The 22,882-nt window shown below is 38.7% G+C and overlaps 2 protein-coding genes across 5 annotated transcripts; one reads left to right on the top strand and one right to left on the bottom strand.

The window, feature by feature from the left end:
- Positions 1 to 1,491: 1,491 nt before the first annotated feature.
- On the top strand, positions 1,492 to 9,932 carry TOMM20L (translocase of outer mitochondrial membrane 20 like). Its single transcript, XM_039218689.1, has 5 exons — positions 1,492 to 1,632; positions 1,737 to 1,780; positions 2,865 to 2,946; positions 8,578 to 8,720; positions 9,633 to 9,932. The coding sequence occupies exons 1-5, from the start codon at positions 1,497 to 1,499 to the stop codon at positions 9,684 to 9,686; spliced, it is 459 nt and encodes a 152-aa protein (XP_039074620.1). The 5' UTR covers positions 1,492 to 1,496; the 3' UTR covers positions 9,687 to 9,932.
- Positions 9,933 to 10,079: 147 nt separating this feature from the next.
- Positions 10,080 to 22,729, bottom strand: TIMM9 (translocase of inner mitochondrial membrane 9). Of its 4 annotated transcripts, none has more exons than XM_039218690.1 (5): positions 22,338 to 22,724; positions 19,584 to 19,672; positions 11,678 to 11,742; positions 11,210 to 11,305; positions 10,080 to 10,271 (listed from the first exon to the last, which is right to left on the bottom strand). In XM_039218690.1, exons 3-5 carry the CDS (start codon positions 11,714 to 11,716, stop codon positions 10,137 to 10,139), a joined length of 270 nt encoding a protein of 89 aa, XP_039074621.1. In that variant the 5' UTR covers positions 11,717 to 11,742; positions 19,584 to 19,672; positions 22,338 to 22,724; the 3' UTR covers positions 10,080 to 10,136. The 4 variants fall into 4 exon arrangements, with proteins under 4 accessions (XP_039074621.1, XP_039074622.1, XP_039074624.1 ...); XM_039218691.1 differs by lacking the exon at positions 22,338 to 22,724 and adding an exon at positions 20,583 to 20,736; XM_039218693.1 differs by lacking the exon at positions 19,584 to 19,672 and having other exon boundaries at positions 22,338 to 22,729.
- Positions 22,730 to 22,882: the final 153 nt, after the last annotated feature.

Here is a 22,882-nt window from a genome sequence, read left to right as displayed (position 1 = left end):
GGCGGGGCAAGTGGGAAACAAAGGGCAGAAGAACAGATTAAAAAGGGAGCTGAGGAGGGGCACCTGGGTGGCTCAGTCGGTTAAGCCTCTGACTTTGGCTCAGGTCATGATCTCATGGTTCGTGGGTTTGAGCCCCGCCTCGGGCTCTGTACTGACAGCTCAGAGCCTGGAGCCTGCTTCAGATTCTGTGTCTCCCTCTCTCTCTGCCCCTCCCCTGCTCACGCTCTGTCTCTCTCAAAAATAAACATTTAAAAAAAAGGGGGGAGGAGCTGAGGAAACTTTTGAGATGATGGATATTACTACTAGCTTGATGTTGGCGAAGAGCAGAGCAGCCAGCCTAGAAAAAGATCGTTTGGAGCGGAGTTCAACCCATCTCCAAGACTGCAAACCTGAAACCATTCCCAGTTCACCAGTAACACTGGATGCTGGTGTCATCCTGTCCTGTTTGATTACAATCACATTTTGACACCAGCCCAAGTTCCCAAATAGAAGACTGAGGAAGGGACATACTATTCTCAACAAAATAATTATGTGTGACCTACACCTGCTAACTCTTAAATTGTGAGGGTTCTGGTCCCGAGGGCAGTCATGCAGTGATGAGCGTACACAAATAAGTAAGTTTTAAGCAACAGTTGAACAGCCTAACAAAAAAAAATACATAATTTAGTTGTTTGGGTCCTTTAGTTCTTTAGGACTTCTCTTGGGCTTATGCCTTCTCTTTGGCGTAGTAGAAAAATCAAAGCTCTGTATTTGGGGTTAGTCTTATCTCCATTTTTTCCTGCTGTGTCTGAATAAAACAAGTATTAGAAGGAAACACACCTAGGTTAGTATCATGGGTCTTTCAGAGTTGATTTTGCTTTGGGACCTTTGTCGTGCCTAGCCCAGAAAATTCACATTTTTATCTCCTGGACTGACATTATTGCTTCCAAACTCCTCTTTCCTCCCACTATGGAGCTAAGGTGGCCGGGGGCTTTGGATGGCTGGGTTCCTTTTGAGGTGATAAGGCACACCAGGTTGGGAGCACGGGCTAGCAGTGTTCAGATGCTCCGCGGGCAGTGCTGCGCACTAGGCGTTGACCCAACTGAGTCAACTTGAATTCGCAGGTGCGGGAACAGGGACCTAACGGAGGATCCCGTTCCAGCCACCCAGATTCCCGACACACAGCGACTTGCCTGAACGGGTGTCGTCGGCACGGAGGCAGGAGCGCGTTTGGGGAAGGGGTTCAGAATTCGGAGTGCGACAGACCTGCTTCCCGCAGACCTCTGCTCCTCGGCAGCCACGAGACGTCGTCGCACACTTGTCCTCTCGGACCCTCGGTTTCCTCCTCGCTCCGCCCGTCGGGGGCGAGGCGTCGACGCGCCGCTCCGCAAGCCTGCGGCCGGGCGCACAGGAAGCCCCGAGGCGGGGATGGGTGCCGCGCCGACGCCCCCTGCCGGCCGGCTCCCCGCGCTCGGCGGCGCGCGCCCAACGCTCGGCGCCTGGACGCCCGCGGCCGGATGCCGTGCGTCCGCACCGTCCTCTGCCTCCTGGCGGCCCTGGCTGCCTGCGGCGCCGTCGCCTTCCTCGGCTACTGTGTGTACTTCGACCGGAAGCGGCGTGGCGACCCCGCGTTCAGGCGCCGCCTGCGGGACAGTGAGTGCGACGGCGGCGGCGGCGCGGCCGGGCGGGCGGGCCCACGGGGCGCGCGCGGGCGGCGGGAGGGCTCCCGAGTGGCACGTGCCCCGTTGTATTTGCAGAAAGAAGAGCCCAGCAGCCGAAGACCGAGGGACGGGGCGCCCAGGTGACGTGCCCAGCGACGCGTTATAGTGCGTAACGTCCCCGCCATGCAGACTTGGGCTCGGAGTCGGGGACCCAGCCTGGTCCACGAGCGGGGATTTTGAGGCGCCCCTGCCTGCCCGGCCGCACCTGGCTTACATTCGGGTAGTTTTTGTTGTCTGCTTACAAAAGAAAAGGAAGCTCATCCCACTTTAAAAAGAATTCTTGGGGCGCCTGGGTGGCTTAGTCGGTTAAGCGACCGACTTTCGCTTAGGTCATGATCTCGCGGTTCGTGGGTTCGAGCCCCGCGTCGGGCTCTGTGCTGACTGCCAGCTCAGAGCCTGGAGCCTGTTTCAGAGTCTCTCTCTCTCTCTCTCTCTCTCTCTCTCTCTGACCCTCCCCTGCTCACGCTGTCTCTCTCTCTCTCTCTCCCCTAGAAATAAATAAAACATTAAAAAATTAAAAAAAAAATGAAAAGAATTCTTGAGGGCAGCAAGCACAAAACATACAAACTCTTGAAATAGGACAGACTGGAGCTAAAGTGACTGGCAGTGGAGTTGACGTTTTGGGTCAAGGATTGTCCACTTTACCTACATTTAAAGACCAGCCCTGGGCGTGGTACCAGTGATGACGCCGTCCTGCGATGCTGGTTACGTTTATGAACCAGGCCGACCCCAACCACTGCGTGCTTTTGAACACCACCACCCGCTGCCGTGCCAGTCGCTCACCGTGCCCTTTGCCAAATCTACAAGCACTGTTAGTACCATAGGCAAGAAAACACACTGACAACCTACAAAGCTGTGTTTGTCATAGTTAATTCCAGTAGGGCTGATGCTGTGTGTACTTAGAAGCTAGGTAAAATTTGCATGAAAGCTACTACAAGCATCTCAACCTAATTTCAGTATGCCTTTTTTTTTTTTTTAATCACCTAAAAGTGTTAACTCCATTTTAGGAAGTTGTTTTAAATATTAAAAAGAACAACTATTTTATCATAGCTTGCACTTCGAGACTAGGTTCAAGATAGTTTTTTTCCATAAAAAATAATTTTGATCAATAACCCTATACCTTACATTCATTACTCATTGTTAACTATTCCATGAATCTTTTAGTTGTGCGATCCAGCAAAGAATGAAAAATTGCAAGAACTTTTTCTGCAAGAGATACACATGGGAGAACTTTGGTTATCCAGAGGTGAGAATGTAAACATTCTTTTGTAAGCAGTTACTTTTGATAATACATGTTCAAAAAATATTTTGATTGATGTTTGTATGTCAGAGAACTTAACTAGCTAGATGTGTTAGCTAACTTGCTTTAGTTAAAGAGAAACTGCCCCAGCATTTTTGCTTGATTCCACTGTTCATCCCCATCATATTATACTGACCATTCAGTTTGATGTTGCAGTCTAGGAAATGGGCAGATGGAAAAGCAAAGCCAAATAAAGTAACTTCATTTATTGTCAGATAAAATTCTAAGTAAATGAACTTTCCAAATGACTAAATGTTGTATGAATTAAAATTTTAAGAAGTTTAAACTGTTTTATAAAATTTTTCTGCATTCTGAAGAGTAGTCTTAACAAAATAACTACTTTTTTTTTAAGTTTATTTGTTAGAGAGAGTGAGGGAGGGGCAGAGAGAGGGAGAGAGAGAATCTCAAGTCAACTCCATGCTGTCAGCATAGGGCCTGACACGGGGCTTGATTTCATGAGTCCTGAGATCATGACCTGAACCAAAATCAAGAGTTGGATGCTTAACCAACTGAGCCATCCAGGCACCCCAATAATTACTTTCTTTAAAATTTTTAAACGTTTATTCATTTTTGAGAGATGGAGAGAGACAGAGCATGAGTGGGGGAGGGGCAGAGAGAGAGAGGGAGACAGAATCTGAAGCAGGCCCCAGGCTATGAGCAGTCAGCACAGAGCCATCACAGAGCTGAAACCCACAGACCATGACCTGAGCTGAAGTCGGATGCCCAACAGACTGAGCACCCAGGAGCATCAATAATTGCTTATTTTTGAGGATAAAATCATTATAAATGACCATTCTTGTATTTAATGTAGTGATGTCTGTAGGGGCTACCTTGGACTTAATGGCCATTAACTGGATTTTGAATAATAATTTATCCCCACCTAATTCCACATAGATTTGAGAAGGCTTCACAACATTGTCAGGTAAAATGATGGTAGATGCTGGAAGTATTTTATAAATATTATCTTTAGGAATCATGTCTTTGTTCTGGTGCTAAACTCTGGAAAGGAAAGTAATTTGCTTTGAGGTTTCTTTTTTTCTTTAATGTTTTTTATTTATTTCTGAGAGAGAGACAGTGTGAGCAGGGCAGGGTCAGAGAGAGAGAGGGAGATACAGAATCTGAAACAGGCTCCAGGCTCTGAGCTAGCTGTCAGCACAGAGCCCGACGTGGGGCTTGAACCCACGAACTATGTGATCATAGCCTGAGCTGAAATCGGATGCTTAACCGACTGAGCCACCCAGGTGCCCCAGCTTTTAGGCTTCTTATGTGAGGGATGAATGATGTTTCTGGATAAATGAGCATTATACCCATTTATGTATCTTTTTTTCAAGTTTTGCAAATTTCCTCTCTTTACAGTGCCTGTACCTATTTTGGCTCTTTTGATTCTGTTTTTTGGAAAAATTTTGTTTTTCACCTGCATTTAAGAGGTAGCATCCTCCAGAATTTATGAAAACAAAGTCAGGATCCTGGACAACAGATAGCAATACTCAAGATTTTTACTTTAATTCAGTGGCTTAAAACCATGATAAAGGTTTTGAGAAATGGAAAAAAAAATTAGAGTTATTGCATATTAATCATTATAATTTGAAATTTTAGTATTCGATATTAGAGTGTTTCTTTTAGGAAGTTTTATAAATGGGCTAAAATATCTTAAATATTAATGACAAAATGAATAGTTAGAACTGATTTAGATGTTATAAACAGAAGTGATTTTTTTAATACATTGATTTTTGAGAGAAAGCGTGAGCGGGGGAGGGGCAGAGGGAGAATCCCAGCAAGCTCTACACAGCCAACACGGAGCCTGATGCGGGGCTTGAACCCACAAACTGTGAGATCATCATTGCCTCAACTGAAGTCAGATGCTTAACAGACTCAGCCACCCAGCTGCCCCTAAACAGGAATGATTTTACACAAGGAAATAAAGCATAAATTTTAAGGACCTTCATTTGCACGAGTCTCTTTGAATGTTCTGGGATGAGTCTTACCAATTTTGTTTTCATAATTTTATATTCTTTTTCTTAAAAGGGCTCCCCAGGGGTGCCTATCAGGCTCATTCAGTAGAGCATGTGACTTTTGATCTCAGGGTCATGAGTTTGAGCCCCACTGCGGGGGTAGAGATTACTTAAAAAAATAAAATCTTTTAAAAGAAAAGGGCCTCAAAGTATATAAGCTAGGGGCCTCACAAAATCTTGATTAATTTTTAGATGTGGATAATGCTTGTACATGGGGATAATTAAAATAGAACCTTTCAGTTTTAACATTTTTTGAATTGGGATAGTACAAATATGGAGAGAAAAGAAGGAATTATAAACTAAAGTTATTTTATGACACATCTTTATTCACTTGAGCCTTCATGTCATAGAGGTGACTATGTTACAAATATTGAGATGATTAAGATAAAAATTGCAAACTTAGGTTTTAAAAATTTTATCTCTTTGGGGTGCCTGGGTGGCTCAGTAGGTTGAGCGTCTGACTTTGGCTCAGGTCGTGATCTCACAGTTCGTGGGTTCGAGCCCTGCATAGGGCTCTGTGCTGACCACTTGCAGCCTGGATCCTGTTTCAGATTCTGTGTCCCCCTTTCTCTCTCTGCCCCTCCCCTGCTCATGCTCAGTCTCTCTCTGTCTCTCAAAAATAAATAAACATTAAAAATTTTTTTATCTCTTATATGGAAACCAATTTGACAATAAACTATTTGTAAAAAAAAAAAGAATAAAATATCTTTTTAAAAAAGGAAAAAAAAATTTCTTAAGGATAACACTATTTCTCTAAATCCCTAAATTGGTTATTTAAGTGTTCTGTATGTCCATATTTTACTTCTAATGGAGTTCTCATCTTGGTTGCTTATTTAAAATCCCACCAAACCCCACACCAATTTTTTTAAAAATTAAAAAAAAATTTTTTTTTTTTAAATTTCTGAGTGAGTGAGTGAGCAGGGAAGGGTCAGAGAGAGAGGGAGACACAGAATCCGAAGCAGGCTCCAGGCTCTGAGCTGTCAGCACAGAGCCAGATGTAGTCTCGAACTCACGAACCGTGAGATCATGACCTGATCCAAAGTCGGATGCTTAACTGACTGAGCCACCCTGGCGCCCCTACCCTACACCAATTACATGAGAATTTCTGGGGCAAGACCCAGGCATCCATATTTTTTAAATGTCCCTACATTATGAAAGTACACTGAGGACCAGTTTTTTAATGCAATAATTTTTCACCTAGTTTTCTAGAATCTTTTCCATTTTCTCCACTTCCTTCTGCCACCACTCCCAATTTTCATTCCTTTGCTGTCGGGTAGTATAGTCCTGTAGCCATCTCATCGTGGTTGTGTCCACATAGGATGACAAAGCCAGTAATTTTGTTTGAAATTGTTTTTGTATCATATTAGCTCTATCAATTTGAGAGGAGGAACTATTATATCTTTTTTTAAAAAAAGGTTCAATACGATCAAAGTATTTTGACTTCATGTATCATGCCCATAAAGCTGTAATTTTATTAACTTAAACCTTTCATTAACCTTCATTAAATTCCTACAAAGTTACTGAAAACCCAGCAATGAAAGTTTCTTGGGTTGAAAATGTAAAATTAGGTGTCTAGACACAAGAACTTTAACTCTTAAAACTTATGTAATATAGGCAAGGTTTGCTTTGTGTGTCCTTCTGATGGTTTTTCAATTTATTACAATCTGGGAAGCATTGTTTTCTGTCATGCACTTTTATCTTCAGATGACCAAGTATTTCAACCAACAAATGCAAAGTTATGTAACACCTGAGAGGCAAACACACTGTATTCTGAAGGTTCAGAAAATTAGGTTCTACTACTGATTTTGGTATTAAATTGGTTGTGAAACTTTAAATCATTTCACTGATTTTTGCCTCAGTTTCTTAGAATGAAATAGTAAGACTGTTTCCATGTTTTCACTCAAACAAATTTCATGATTGGGGCGCCTGGGTGGCTCAGTTGGTTAAGCATCTGACTCTTGATTTTAGCTCAGTTCATGAGCTCATGGTTCGTGAGTTTGAACCCTGCATCAGGCTTGACGCTACTCAGAGCCTCCTTGGGATTCTCTCTCTCCCTCTCTTCTTGCCCCTCCTCTACTTTCTCTCTCAAAATAAACATTAAAAAAATTATTTTTTTACATTTATTTATTTTTGAGAGACAGAGACAGAGCACAAGTGGGGGAGAGCCAGAGAGAGAACGAGACACAGAATCCAAAGTAGGCTCCAGGCTCTGCGCTGTTAGCCCAGAGCCTGATGCAGGATTCAAGCTCACGAACCATGAGATCATGACCTGAGCTGAAGTCGGAGGCTTAACCAACTGAGCCACCCAGGTGCCCCCAAAATAAACATTTTTAAAAAATTGTATGATTAACTTCCACAGTGCATAAATTTTCATTCTTACTTTACAGCCAGTCATCCTTAAACTCATTTTAAAACTTAGAAGTCAAAGTTCATAAATCTCTTTTCTTCCCCTATATATGTAATTCATGTTACACTAAACCTTGTTTCAAACTCTTTGATAACAGGATCTGTTTCTGAATTCTCATTTAGCCAGAACATCAGGTGTTTCATTTATATTTCATCAGTCACACATGTGGAGTTAAAGATAACTATCTTCTATCAGTAACAGCAGACCACCTTTAAAAAATACTCAACACCCCCTTCTTGCAAACCCATATTGCACAACATGCAAACTAAGAAAGAGTGCACTTTTTAAAAATATTTATTTTTGAGAGTGAGCGCAAACAGGGGAAGGGCAGAGAGTGGGACAGAGGATCCAAAGTGGGCTGTGCACTGTACGCACAGAGCCCGACGCAGGGCTCAAACTCACAAACCTTAAGATCATGATTTGAGCCAAAGACAGACGCTTAACTGACTGAGCCACCCCAACACTCCCAAGAATGCACTTTTTAATAGTAATTTGGGTCAAAAAATTATTCATCTTGCAGCTTGATCACAGTGAATCTAAATTCTTTTTAATGTTCTTTTTTTTTTTTTGGAGAGGAACAGAGCGTTAGCAGGGGAGGGGCAGAGAGAGAGACGGAGACACAGAATGAAGCAAGCTCAAGGCTCTCTGTCAGCAGAGCCCGACACAGTGCTCAAACCCACGAACTGTGAGATCATGACCTGAGCCAAAGTCACTGCTTACCTTACTGAGCCACCCAGGCGCCTCTGAGCGCAGTGTATCTAATTGGCAGCTCAACATTTGTCCCATTTGTAGTCTTTACCTTTTTTTTTTTTTTTAAGTTTATTTTGAGAGAGAGCATCAGCCAGGGAGAATGAGAGGGAGAAGGGGAGAGAGAGAGGGAAGGAGAATCCCAAGCAGGCTCCACACTACCAGTGTGAAGCCTGACTAAGGGTTTCAGCATACAAATCATGAGATCATGACCTGAGCTGAAACCAGGATTTGGGTGCTTAACTGACTGGGCCACCCAGGTGCCCCAAGTCTTTATTCTTTAAGACTTGTTTAAATAGTCTGTAGTTTGATATGCTTTTTTAATACTTGGTGTTTTCTTGGTAATTTGTGGGATATATATATTTAGAAGAATGTTAGAATTTTGCTTTAAACCGTATCAATCTGTTTCAGGAGAGCATCAACTGGGGGTTGAACATCTCAGCAATGCCCTTTTAGTGTGTGGACAACCACAGGAACTTCTGAAGGTTTTCCAACACACACTCCCTCCTAAGGTATTTGAGATGCTGTTGCACAAAATTCCCCTTATTTGCCAGGTGAGTACGCACTTGTCTTTGCTAAATGAACCATGTTAGGCTTGAGTATATAAAAATAGCAGTTTGTGTGTGGATAGCCCAGGGTTTTAAATGAGTAAAATCTCTGAATTTTTGGTTGCTTTTCTTGCCTTATGAGGAAACAAGCATATTCTTTCATGTTCTTTTAACTATAATGAATTGTTTATTTTGTTGAGTCTTCTAGAGGTTTCAACATTAAAGATAGCGTTAATATTTAGTCTTTGTACTTTCAAAGACACAATTAGTGACTGCAATGTCAAGAGGCCTGTAATAAATGGTATTGTTAGTTATATGATGTAATAGCTTCAAAACTAGATGTAATACAGAAAACCTTAGTTTATCAAAGCAGAATACTTCTGGCTTCAAATCCTATGACAAAAGAGAAATTACTTTGATAATGTAAACACATAGGCTAGTTATAATTAGTATTTTCTTAAGTAAAAGTTTAGATTGGTATCAAATGAAATCCATTCATAAGCCAGTTTATTAGTAGGTATTAGTCAACGTACATTTTCCAAACTGCTTGGTATACCTATGCATCAACTAGAATTTCCTGCAGATGTCTGGATTTGTTTTAGGATTCATTTAGCCCTAAGGCACTACTTTAACTTCAGTTCACTTTTTATTGCACTGATCACATGACATGGCTGAGAATACACTCTATATTGTTAGACTCTCAGCTTTTGGACAAAACACAAAACACAGTCTTCAGTAGAGCATAATAGTCAACTCTTAAACATTCTCAAGGTAATCTCAGATGGGATGTTTCCTGAAGATCTATGAAAATATGGTTAGGATAAGAATGTGTAGTGCCCATCCTGACACAAAAAGGGAGGCAAGAAAAGGATCGTGCATTGAAATGATGAGCAAGTAACTATTTTATGTATTTACCAGCAATTTGAGGCAGACATGAATGAACAGGAATACTTGGAGGATGATCGTGCTTGAAAAACACTTCAACGTATCCACAGTCCAGTCAGAATACTATGGTACCATATATAGTATAAACAACTGCTCAGTGATATTCCATTTATTTTACTTTTAGTAATAAAAAATTTTTTTCTATCTCATACATGATTGAACACATATTTTGCTTTAAAATTAACAGTCACAATTGAAGAAACAAAGGTTTATTTTTCTAATGAAGTTACCAAGCTGCTGAATCTTAAGGCCTCAACAAATGTTGCATCTTATTATTTTGATTGAATAAGACCTTCTATTTTGATTATTCCCGGTAAAAAGCAATTTTGTTTCTCCAGTTGTTTTCCATTTGCCAAACAGTTATGACAGGTTAACATGGTGGCTACTGCTTTCAGGGGGACTCTGTCAGAGGACTCCTCTTTCCGTCACAACAGCTGCTGGCAATGTTTAATCTAAAGTCCGGCCATCAGGACTTCTCTATCGTGGTTGGCCGAGGAGTCCTGCTTTGGCTGCCAGGGCTTCATTCTGCTGAATATGATATTCCTGAAATCTCATGGATATTCTCTGTGTCATTTTTAAATATTTCTGTAAGCAATGTTCTGTACAGGTGGTCTAGAAACAAAAAGACAGGATCCAAGAGGCAACACAGAAATATTAATTTTTTAAAAAATGCATGTATTTTTACATAAACAACCAGTGGGTGGTTTGCTTTTCTTTGAAAATACAAGAACTAAATGGTATTGAGTAGCAAATGACTGTAGCTTCCAATTGTTAATAGTTTTATCCATTTACAAATATTAATATATACTGAATGCCTACAAGTTTGTAAGCACTAAAAACAATGATTAATGTCCCTGCCTTTTCCATATCTTATTCTGATTGTTAAAACACAGGCCCCGTAGTTTGTCCCTTTTTAATGAGAAACTCCATTCCCAATATTCTTAAATTTTAACACTTCTTTCTAATAAGAGTATTATATTAGCTTAATATTATACTAAGTAAAATAGTAGCATTTTTCAAACGTTGTCATTTATTTAACAAGGACTTACTGATTGCTAGTTATATGTTCTTGGCATGAATGTATGCCCTTTCAGCCAGTATATAAATGTTTTGATGAGCATATTAGAAGTTAAGATTTCTGAGAGGATTAAGTTTTCAGAGTCCACCTATGCAGTATGAGCCACCTAACTTAAGCTCTGTTTTTTCCAAAATTAACCTGAGTTCTCAGGGTCAAGTTTCTCTAGCCAGGCCATCTTGACTGAATGCTAATTAGTAAGAATCTGTGCTATGGAACAACAATTTAGCAAGCCCCAAGCATCTTATCTAAAAAAACCAAAATCTGCCATGGTACAGTATGACTGTCATATTACATTTGGGATCATTAAACTCAATGCCATGGGTCTCGACTGCTTCAGTTGCTCTGAGCAGTGGTACATAAAAGGCAACCCAGATTCCTGTAATAACTGGAACAAGCGAAATGGTTAGGAGGATCTCATTTCTATTGTGTATGACAAGCTTAGAGAATTTTTAGAAAGCAGCACTTTTCATACCTCTTCAGGTTTTACTTCTCTTGTTGTGAAGTCTTTAACGCAGTCCAAGAAACAGGTTTCTGTAAGTTTATTGTAGGTTCCAAGAAATTCTTTAAACTATGAACAAATCAGAGCATTCTTTAATATTTGGCTTTTAAAAAAAAAGATGTTTTGAAACTTTAATTACTGATGTTTTGTATTTGGGCAAAATACCCCGTTATACTTGAAGTAAAAATTCTTTAAGTCAGGTGGGCATAGTATGACCTGTGTAGTATGGTCTACAAATATCGACAGATTTTCTAGTTGAATATTTATTTTTTCCTGGATTATCTGTCAAATTATCTGGAAAAAAATGTTTCATATCATTTAAAATACATTTTTGCAAATGTAATTTGAAGTTATTTTGTAGTATCATTGACTGACATGGTTGCATTCAGAGGTGACTTAAATTTTTTGCAAAATTCTTTTTCATTAATTGTAATACCTTACCTGTTTTATCTGATCAGATTCTGGTATTTGTGCAGCCATATTCTTTTGCTATGTTTATTAGTCACCTGATTTGAAAATTAAGGAAAAGTTAGTGTGTGAACAAATATTTTTGGCTAGCTGAAGAGTTTGGTAATTAAAACAAAAACAGTTTATGAAAAGAAATGAAAGAATGCTTACCTGAAATTATTTTTATTATTTTATAAATTTCTAATGGAGTATGTAATTATATCCATCCCCCTGCCCCCCATCTCCAAGGTTATTAATGGCAACAAGGAATGCTATAGTTTAGAATTAGATTTTTTTTTTTTTTTAATATTTTTATTTATTTCTAGGAGAGAGAGAGACAGCGTGAGCAGGGGAGGGTCAGAGAGAGAGAGGGAGTCACAGACTCCGAAACAGGCTCCAGGCTCTGAGCTGGCAGTCAGCACAGAGCCTGACGCGGGGCCCGAACCCACGAACCGCGAGATCATGACCTAAGCGAAAGTCGGACGCTTAACCGACTAAGCCACCCAGGCGCCCCTAGAATTAGATTTTTTTAATGCTGATGATTGGCTCTGTTCATCTAAATCTTCAGTTGTTTTTTTTTTTTTTTTAAATCTTCAGTTTTAAGACAGCTTGTTTTGCTACCTTGCAAGGTCACTTGCGAGAGCCTCATTCCTAGTAGTTTTAAGGGAAACCAAGAGATGTCTGGTGTCTTCTGCAAGTACTTAAGTTTAACTATTCCCCTGGTTCCTAATGTAATTTGACCTAAAATAACAATGATCATTTACCATAGAGATGGTAAATGCATAGATACAAAGATTCTATTAATTGTAATGAATAGTAATGAAAGATATTCATTTTTCTAAAAAGACCTTAAAGGAAGTACAAGAGATATACATTCTGCAATTCAAAAAGTGTGATCACAGAGATTTATTAGAAACTTGTGAACCTGTGACACTTATGATCTAACTTGGGGGCAGCAGAGAAGTGAAGGTAAGTCATAAAAGCTTTTCTGAATTACTGGGATTTTCACATCACTAAATGGAGAGCCCAGGCTCAGTTAATACAGATATAACAACGTATCACATTATTTACTTAACTCTATCCTGGCTAGTTCTACTGTAGGTGAACATATCATATGAAAGATTTATTTAAAATAAAGCTTTTTAAAAGTAGAAATAAACAGTATGAAAAGGGAAGAATAAACAAATACTAATCATGTACTCTAGACTAAAAGAACTTCTATGCATTTTATTTAGCTTTGAGTTTCCTGATACTGAATGCATTCCTGAAACTGAATGTGTTTATCATTCTTACTGACTTGTCACTTATTATCTAAAGTGGCTGTGAAAATTAATTAGTCCACATTCTCTCCTGTGGTTGTCCGCAAAGACCATGGGGGCAGTAATGAGGCACACTAGTTCCTCTAAGCCAGAGTGATACCAATGGAGGCCTACTAAAGAGCCCTAACCCCTACAGTTGCCCCACCAGTAATGAGGAGCACACTACCCTACACACACCTTAAGTGACAGAGTGAGAAACCTTGACTTCTACTCTATACCTAGTACTAATGAGGGGGCACTTGCCCCTATTTCTGCTAATGGGCCAGTGTCAAAAGGAGCCAGCTAGAAGAGAAGGTTTAAACAGTATCTGGAGCCTCAATATACAATATGCAAAATGTCCAGGTTACAATAAAAAAACACTCATCATACCAAGAACTAAAAAAAAAATCTCAAACTGAATGAAAAAAGATAGTTAATATGTATCTAACCCTGAGATGACAGACTTAGAATTATCTGACACAGATTTAAAACTATTATAAAAAATATATCAACAAACAATTATGAATATGCTTGAAACAAATAAGACATTAGAAGAACCCAATGAAAATTTCAAGAGGTGAAAAATAACCAAAATAAATTGAACAGATAGATTCAAGAAGCAAATGAAAGGAAAGAGCATAAACACAAAAGAAGTCTACATCAAGATATATCACAGCTAAACCTCTAAAAACTAAAGACAAAAATTTTTGGAAGCAGCAAGTGAAAAAGTGACATTTTACGGACAGGAGAAAACAATTAGGATGACATCAGTCAACGTAGAAATCTGTATCTAGCAAAAATATGCTTCAAGAATGAAGGGGAAATCAAGACATTCCCAATTGAAAGAAACTAAACTTTGTTGCCAGCTGACCTACCGTAAAAGAAGGATTAAAGTTCTCAACAGAAAGGAAATGATAATAGGAGACTTGGAACATCAAGGAGGAGGGAAAAAACAGTAATAACAAATATGAGTAAGTACAATACACTTTCCTTCTCTCCTTGAGTTTCCTAAATTGTGTTTTTGACAGTTGAAGAAAAATTGTAAAATTGTCTAATGTGGTTCTAAATGTATATTATAAATGGTGAAGGTAAAGGAAGGTAAAGTTTCTACACTTTACTGAAACTGGTATTGACACCATTAGACTGTGATAAGCTATGTATGTATCATGTAGTACCTAGAGCAATCACTAAAAAAGATACACAGGGAGACACACTCAAAAACTATAAATAAATCAAAATGAAATTCCAAAATATACTCAAGTTATCCACAGAAGGGCAAGAAAAACAGAACAGAAAACAAAAAATAAAATAGCAAATTTAAGCCCTAATAAACAACTACATTAAATATAAGCAATAATTAAAAGAGATCGGTAGAGTGGATTAAAAAACATGACCAACTATATGTTATCAGAAACTTACTTCAAATATAATGATTGAATATAAAAAGGATGAAAAAAGATCTGTCAAGCAAATGATCAAAAGAAAATAGTGGATATGTTAATATCACACATAGTAGGTGTCAGAGCAAAGTAAATTACAAGACAGAAAGGGACACTAAGATTAATCTACCAAGAAAACATAGCAGTCCTACATGTGTATACACCAAACAAGGAAGTTGCAAAATATACAGAATGTAAACTAATGGAACTGAAAGGAAACCGATCTAGTGGGGACTTCAGCATCCCTCTTTCAACACTCAATAGAACTGGACAGAAATTTTACAAGGATATAGAAAAACAACACCATCAACCAATAAGGAATCAGTCTGCATTTATAGGATGGTTTACCCAACACCACAGAATACATATTTTTATCAAGTACCCACAGAACACAGACCAGGGTAAACCATACATTCTGTTCCACAAAAGCTGCCTCAATGAATTTTAAAAGAATTGAAATCATATAGAATGTGTTCCTGACCCCAAAGAATTAAACTAGAAATTAGTAACAAGAACCCTCCAAACATTTGAAATATGTGGAGGGGGGGAAGGAGGGAATCCCAAACAGGCTCCACGCTGTGAGTTCAGAGCTGAATGTAGGGCTCAATCTCACGAACTGTGAGATCATGACCTGAGCCAAAATCAAGAGTCAGATGCTCAACTGACTGAGCCACAAGGTGCCCCTGGAAAATAAACTGCTTCCGAATAATACATGGGTCGAAGAAGAAGTCTCAGGGAAATTTTAAAAAAATTATTGAACTGAGTGAAACTCAAAACACAACACATCAGAATTTGTGGGACACAGCTAAATCAGCCACGAGGAAAACTGGCACCTAAACACATTCACTAGAGAGGAGTAAAGGTCTCAGATCAACAATCTAAACTTTCGCTTCAATCACCTAGAAAAAGAAAAGCAAAATAATGAAGAGCAGAAGTTAATAAAAGCAAGTGCAACAGGTAAAAATCAATGAAACAGTAAGCTGGTTCTTTGAACAAAGATTAAAACAAACCTCTAGCAAGACTAATAAAAAAAAAATCACATTATCATTATAAGGAATGAAACTGGATATATTACCATAGACCCTGCAGACATCAAAACAGTAAAAGCACTACAGATAACTCCGTGTATAGAAATCTAACAACTTACTTATGAATTTAGTATTATCCTGATACCAAAACCAAAGAGAGTACATAAAATTAGAGTAAAATATCCTCATAAATACACATAAAAATCTGTGACAAAATAACAACAAATGTAATTCAGCAATATAGAAAAAGAATTATACACCTTGAATAAGTGGGTTTACTCTAGATATGCAAGGCTGCTTCAGAATTTGGAGAAAAATCACTAGATCTTATCAATTGATGCAGAAACAGCATTTGAAAAATTCAACACCCATTCATGATAAAAAAAACTTTGAGAAATAAGAAAAGAGAACTTCTTCAACTTCATAATGAGCATCTACAAAAAACTCTATAGTTAATGGTGAAAGACTAAATATTTTCTCCTAAGATTGTAAGCAGGGCATGAGATCTGCTCTTACTACTCTTAATATGCTGTTGGAAGTTCTACCCGGTGCAGTAAAGCAATCAAAGGAAATAAAACATACAAATGGTAAGGGAAGAAAGTAAAATTGTTTCTCTTTGCAGATGACATAATTGTGAACATAGAAAATCCCAAGGGATCTGTAAAGACACTCTTAAAAATAGTTCAGCAAAGGCACAAAATACAAGATAAGTGCAAATATCAATTCTATCCCTATATACTTGCAATGAATAAGCAGACAATAAACAGTACAATACCATTAACAGTCACTCAGGAAAAAACTTAGCAGTGGGGTGACTGGGTGTCTTAGTTGGGTTAAGTGTCCAACTATGGCTCAGGTCACGATCTCCACTGTTTATGAGTTCTGAGCCCTGCAAGCCCCTCACTGCTGTCAGCACATCCTCTGAGGGATCCTCTGCTTCCTCTCTGCCCCTCCCCCACTCTTGTACTTGTGTACTTTCTTCTAGCTCTCAAAAAAATAAATAAATAAAATTTAAAAAAAAAACTTAAAAATTTAGGGGTAAATTGAACATAGCATGTATAGGGCTTGTATACTGAAAAATATAAAATGCTGATGAAAAAAACCAAAGACCTGAATAAATGGAGAGACATATTGTATTCGTGGTTTGGAAGATTCAACATAGTATGAAAAAGGATGTCCATTTACTCAAACTTAATATACAGACTTAATGTAATTCCTGTCAGGGTCCCAGTGAGATTTCCTGTAAATACAAATTTATTTTAAAATTTACATCACCAAAGGGACTAAAATAGCTAAAACAAATTCAAAAAAAGAATAAAATGGGAAGAAGTCTGCATGGTTCTAAGACAACTTACAGAGTTACTGTAATCAGTGCAGTGTGGTACAGGTGGAGGAGTAGACACAGATCAATGGAACAGAACAGAGAACCCAGAATTAGAGTTACATAAATATGCCTAACTAATTTTTAGTAAAGGAACAAAAGCAATTAATTGAAGGATAGCCTTTTCAACAAATGGTACTAGAACAATTATAAATCCACAGGAAAAATCTTAGCCTCAAAATCTCTCATTTATATAGGAGTTACATAAAAATGAACTCAAGATGGATCAAAAACTTAATAAAACAAGTTATTAAAATGTATAGTGACACCACCAAATACTGGTGAGTACATGGAAAAACTGGATCACTCAGATATTCCTAATGGTAATGTAAAATTGTAATGTCACTGCAGGACAGTTTGGAAGTATCTTGGAAAATTAAACATGCAACTACCATATGACCCAGCAATTGTATTCTTTGGCATTTATCACAGAGAAATGTAAACTTACATTCACACAAAAACCTGTACATGAATGTATATGGAAACCTTATTTATAACAGTCAAGAACTGGAAACAACCCAGATGTTCTTCAGTAGGTGAATGGTTAGACCGGTACACCAATGCCATAGAATATTACTCAGCAATAAGGAGTAAGTTTTTTCTTCAAAATTTTATTTAAATTCTAGTTAATATATACTGTAATACTGTTTTCAGTAGAATTTAGGGTGAATTCTAAATAATCATCACTTACATATAATACCCAGTACCCATCACAACAGGTGCCCTCCTTAATGTCCATTCCCCACTTGGCCGATCCTCCCACACAACACCTCTCCAGCAACCCTCAGTTTGTTCTCTACAGTTAAGAGTTTCCTAAGGTTTGTTTCCCTCTTTTTTTCCTCTCTTCCCTATGTTTATCTGGTTTCTTAAATTCCACATAAGTGAAATCATATGGCTTTTGTCTTTCTCTGACTTATTTCACTTAGCATAATTCACTCTAGGTCCATCCATGTCGTTGCAATTGGCAGGGTTTAAAAAAAAAAAAGGATGAATCTCTAGAGAATTATGCTGAGTGAAAAAAGTTAATCCCAAAGTGTTACATACATATATATGTATATAACATTCATAAAATGACAAACTTACAGAAATAGACAATATATTAGTGGTTGCCAGGGGTTAAGGGGGAGATAGGGGTAGGAGGGAATTAAGTATTGCTATAAAAAGACGAAATGAGGACTTCTGTAATGGAGATGTTCTGTATCTTGACCATATCATCAATATCCAGGTTGTGATATTATATGTGATATTCTGTAGTATGTTACCATTGTGGAAAAGTCGGTAAAGCGTGCAAGGGAACTCTGCATTTTCCCCTATAACTCCAAGTGAATCTACAATAATCTCAAAATTAAAAGTTTAATATAAAAAAAGAGGTTGTTTAGCTGTCTAATCTTTGCCAAAGAACAAGATGCAGTGTGCAGTGTAATGTTAGCAAACATTCAGAACTAGAGTTTTTTGGGCTTCTCACTCAGAAAACAGCTGAAAAGATCCAAGAACTGGTTAGATAACTTTTGTGAAAATAGGTGTTAAATGAAGCCACTGTTTTATGGGAACCTAAAAAAATAACAAGAGCAATAAAACATGCATTACAGAGCTTGGTTTAGCAATAGGCCTCTAGCTGAAATGACAAAAGGACATCAATGAGACTGAGCCTTTTGAATTGTTACACTGTATAGTATACTCACTGTACATCAAGACATTGGTGTTTCTACACACAAAAACAGAACCAGATGTTTTCCTTACTTATAAAAACCTTAGAAATTTTCATGTTTGCTGACTGTGATGTCAAAATTCAGTTCTTTTTCCTACTCCTAGCCTTTTATTTCTTCAGGTTAAAATTCATATTAATCCCTTTTTAACTAGAGTTCAGAGAGGCAGAAGGTCTGAAATATTTAAATGTTACATTTCAGAGACTGGTAACACTGCTGATTATTGACAAATGATGGTTGTTACTGGGAAGCCTTTGACAACACATAGATGAAGAGTGCCCCAAATGTTCTTGGTATGAATTTTATTTAAAAATTTTCTCAGTATTGCTTTTTAAAATACAGTCATTAATAGTATATATATCCTCCTTTAAATAAAGTTCTATCATATTATGAGTAATCTGTTTCTTGAGAATTTGGAAAAGAAAAATAGTTCTACTACTCAATACCCCTATGTTAACATCTTGAATTCCTTTTCTCTGGAATCATTCAATTATATATTTTATTTTTTCAAATGTCTTCTCAGACCTACAAATGAACTCAAGAGCTAACAGTTTTCTCAAGTTCACCTAAAACTCCAAAGCTCTTCTCTGTAGTCACTGATCCATGTTAATTATAGGTCCTTGTTCCTAGAAAATATTGGAGATAACTGAGTGAGTGACTTTCACATGTACTTGCTAATTTGGGGTCTTCTAAGTCGTGGAGCATTCTGTTTTCCAGTGATTTAATCCTAAATTATACTGATTAACAAAGTCCAACAGCCACACAAACCACCTGATGTTGAAAACAGCAGAAATAATGAGGCTGCCTTTGATTTAGTCCTAGTTGTCAGCTATTACAAATGTTATTGTAGAGGCAGCTATCCAATCTGAGGTTACCTTATGGTTATATCCCTGAAACCTGGAGAAGGAAGGGATAAGAGTTCTAGAATCTCTGGCTTAGGTCTTGGGAATGATCACAGCACTAAGTTATTTTTGTGTCAAACAAAATATATATATAATAAAACCAGGGAACCAAAGAGTAAAGAGAGATTTTGTCAGTCAATTCAAACCTTTTCTGATGCATGAGTTTCCTTTTTGTTCTGGAAAATTAGTTGTCCAACCTTTGCTTGAATGTCTCCAATGAAGCCTGATTTCTTACCTGAAAAATGAGGGGATCACAATATGACTGCTGAGCTCCCTTCAAGCCGTATTTGCTGAAATGTAAACTTCTGATGGCTAAATCATTTTCAATAAGTGAAATTAGTTTTCTTAATCTATTCTGAGGTTATAATTCCTTGGCAGATGTGTTATTCTACGTATTAAAAAGTACTGAACATCTTTATCTTCCCAGGTAGTGTATTTAGGTAACACAGGACATACCATTCCCAGAAAAATTTGAATATTAAAAAGCAAACAAACAAAAAAACAACTAACTAGGATGTGACAGGGGAGACGCGATTTCCTTTTTGGAATCCTATGCAGATTTGTACCAGGTCTGGAGCCAAATTTCTAATTCTGTTCAAACTTAGTTTGCAATAAGTGATTCTTCTGATGTCCTTGGCCATTATCACAATAACTGACCCTGGTCTCTGCATGACTGTTACTGGGTAATTGGTAATCTTGTAATTCAAGTGAGGGTCATGATGGATGATACAACTACTGGGTGATAGGTATTTGGAGAACAGGATATAACCATCGTCTCAGAGTATCTCCACAGGTTATCTTTCATCAAAGGAAAATGGTCCCTTTATATTGGAAAGATCGGGCAGTCACCACCATAACCAGTAAAGACACATATCAACTATGTGGTATTCTTGTCAAAAATCTTTGATCTGATTCTGATCATGAGAGAAAAATTAGGAAAATCCACAATGTGAGACAATTTGTAAGACAGACTAGTCTTCAAAAAGTTAAAACCATAAAGAAAAGGAATAGAAGGCTGCTCTAGATCAAGTGACTGAAGAGTCATGACAACTAAGCCATTTGTGAACTTAAGACCCTAATTAAAAAAAAATTGAGTTAAAAATAAAGTTATTTTTGGGATAACTGGAGAAATCTGATTACGTTACCTTATTAGGTGTGACAATCTTCTTATGGTTTTGTAAGAGATTGAGCTTGCCCTGTGCTGACAGCAAAACCCAGAGAGCCTAAGGGGGTACTTGAACCCATAAACTGTTAAGATGAGGATGGAGGCGGAAGTTGGAGGTTGGAGGCTTAACCCATTGAGCCACCCAGGCACCCCTGTAATATACTTGTCTTAAGGAGATACATGGTGAAGAAATCAGGGTTAAAGGTCATCATGTCTGAAACTTACTTACAAACAAGTCAGAAAAAAAAGTGTATCTATTTATATTGATATGTATGGAAATAGGACAGTGGGAAGTTGGGAGCAAATTAAGATGTTAACAAAACAAAAGAAATGAAAGAAAGAAAACAATCTTGTGAGCCAGGATTTTTGTTTCAGGGCTATCAGTGTCTTTGATAGGGCAGATGTCTAAATTGATTTGAACTAACCTGTCTGATCAACCTAAGACAGGACTCTGCCACATTGCAGAAGGCATAGGAAGTTATGTCCAAATAACTGGCAATCCTAACTCAACTTATTATTAATCAGAGCAAAAATTACTTTTGAAAGATTACTGCTTTTGGGTTTAAAGCACGGCTTCCAGGCCTGAAGGATAAGCCCCTGAGCACTAGACTAGATGGGGGCAAGACTACTTGGTTTTCAGGACTGATATGAAAGGGCCTGTAATCAAATCATTTATACAAGTCATTTTAATAAGTTTCTGTGCCTATGGCCATGCCTTGGAGACTACAGGGGAAAGGTCATCTTTTCTGTAACTAAGCTTCGCCTAGAAAATAAGGGAGTTAAATCATCTTCAAAGTCTCTGACATTGTCAATCTTAATTCACCTACATTGTAAAACAAATCGTGAACAAACAGGTACCTAAGAGCTCACTGATGAAGAAATGTAACTGAAATAAGAAATAATGATTAATTACAGAAACTTATTAAGAATAATTAAAAAGTTCTCCAAAACTGAGCCCTTAAGGTCCCTTTTAATTCTAGGGATTTTTCTAAAAATTTGTTTTGAGAGACAGTGGGAGAAAGAGAGCAAGCAGGGGAGGGGCAGATAGAGGGAAAGAGAGAACCCCAGGCAGGCTGCGGGCTGTCAACGCAGAGCCCCATGTGGGGATCCAACCCACCAAACTGTGAGATCATGACCTGAGCTGAAACCAAGAGTCACAGGCTTAACTGACTGAGCCACCCAGACGCTCCATAATTCTAGGGAGTTTTCTATTAGCTGAGATGCAAAAATAAAGAAACACTGCTATTTAGCTTTTACAGCAGATTACACTTTGTGCTTTGATTAATCGCTTTTTTAAAACCTTTAATAAAGCCTAAAAGGAAACGTCTAAATTTTAAGTTCTCAAAAATTAGAAAATCAGATAAGGGGTGTCTGGCCGTGGGTACTGTCTACAGGAGATTTTTCAGTTGAGGGTCTCTTGCCTGTCAGCTCAAGGTCACCGCGTGAATGCTTTACAATCTAACTCACTGTTCCAAAACAAGACACTGACTCCCCAAACCCGGGCTGGGGGTGGATCAGGGCCTCAAATCCGACCCTCACCCCAGTGGCTCGCGAAGGTCCCCAGGATCCTGCTCTGGGGACGCAGTCTCCGCAACCCCCCCAACCCACCCCTCCCTACAGTCCTATGTACACGCGGCGGCCTCCTCCAGAGACCCCCTCCACCTTTCCGGAGCGCAGTCTGCCGCCACCCCGCCTGGGAACCTGGGATTCTAAGGGCAGAGAAAAGAGACCATACTTAAGCACAGGCTCTCGCATCCGACACCAGTGCGAGGCTGGGGGGCTGCGCTGCCAGTCCAGTCTAGGGGCGGAGGGTCTGGGTCAGGGCGGGCGCCGCAGTCGCTGGATGGAAGAGAACACGTGGGAGAGGCGATGTCAAATAGCCCTTAGACTTTTCGACGCGGATTCGTTATAACGCAGGAACTCTAGAGGAAAAGCCGCTATCCTCAGTAAATTCAAAATTCCTCTGATGATTAAGTTTTGCAGTTGTATGCGTACTCAGTGCTCTTTTTTCCTGACTTCAGGCCAACAATAACTCGAATCTGTCGAGAGGTTTTGTAAAACTAATTTACTTAATCCCGCGTCCCTAACGGTCTCCAGGAGCTACACTGTAAACAGTCCCCAATCAACAGGAGTGGTATTTTCAATTAGGTCGGGACCTGTGCGGGCCTTCGATGAGAATTTCGAGTTTTACTCAACGTTTAAGTCTCGTGGGGCAATGTACTGTCTTAAAAGAAACAAAAAAACAAAAACGACCAAATTCACACGTTCTTAAGCCTCTTA

This window comes from Hyaena hyaena, unplaced genomic scaffold, assembly GCF_003009895.1.
Source record: "Hyaena hyaena isolate Hyena2069 unplaced genomic scaffold, ASM300989v1 scaffold_770, whole genome shotgun sequence".
In the NCBI taxonomy this organism is placed as follows: Eukaryota; Metazoa; Chordata; class Mammalia; order Carnivora; family Hyaenidae; genus Hyaena; species Hyaena hyaena.
The sequence above is the reverse complement of the archived record's forward strand: the minus strand, read 5'-3'. Positions and strand labels throughout refer to the sequence as shown.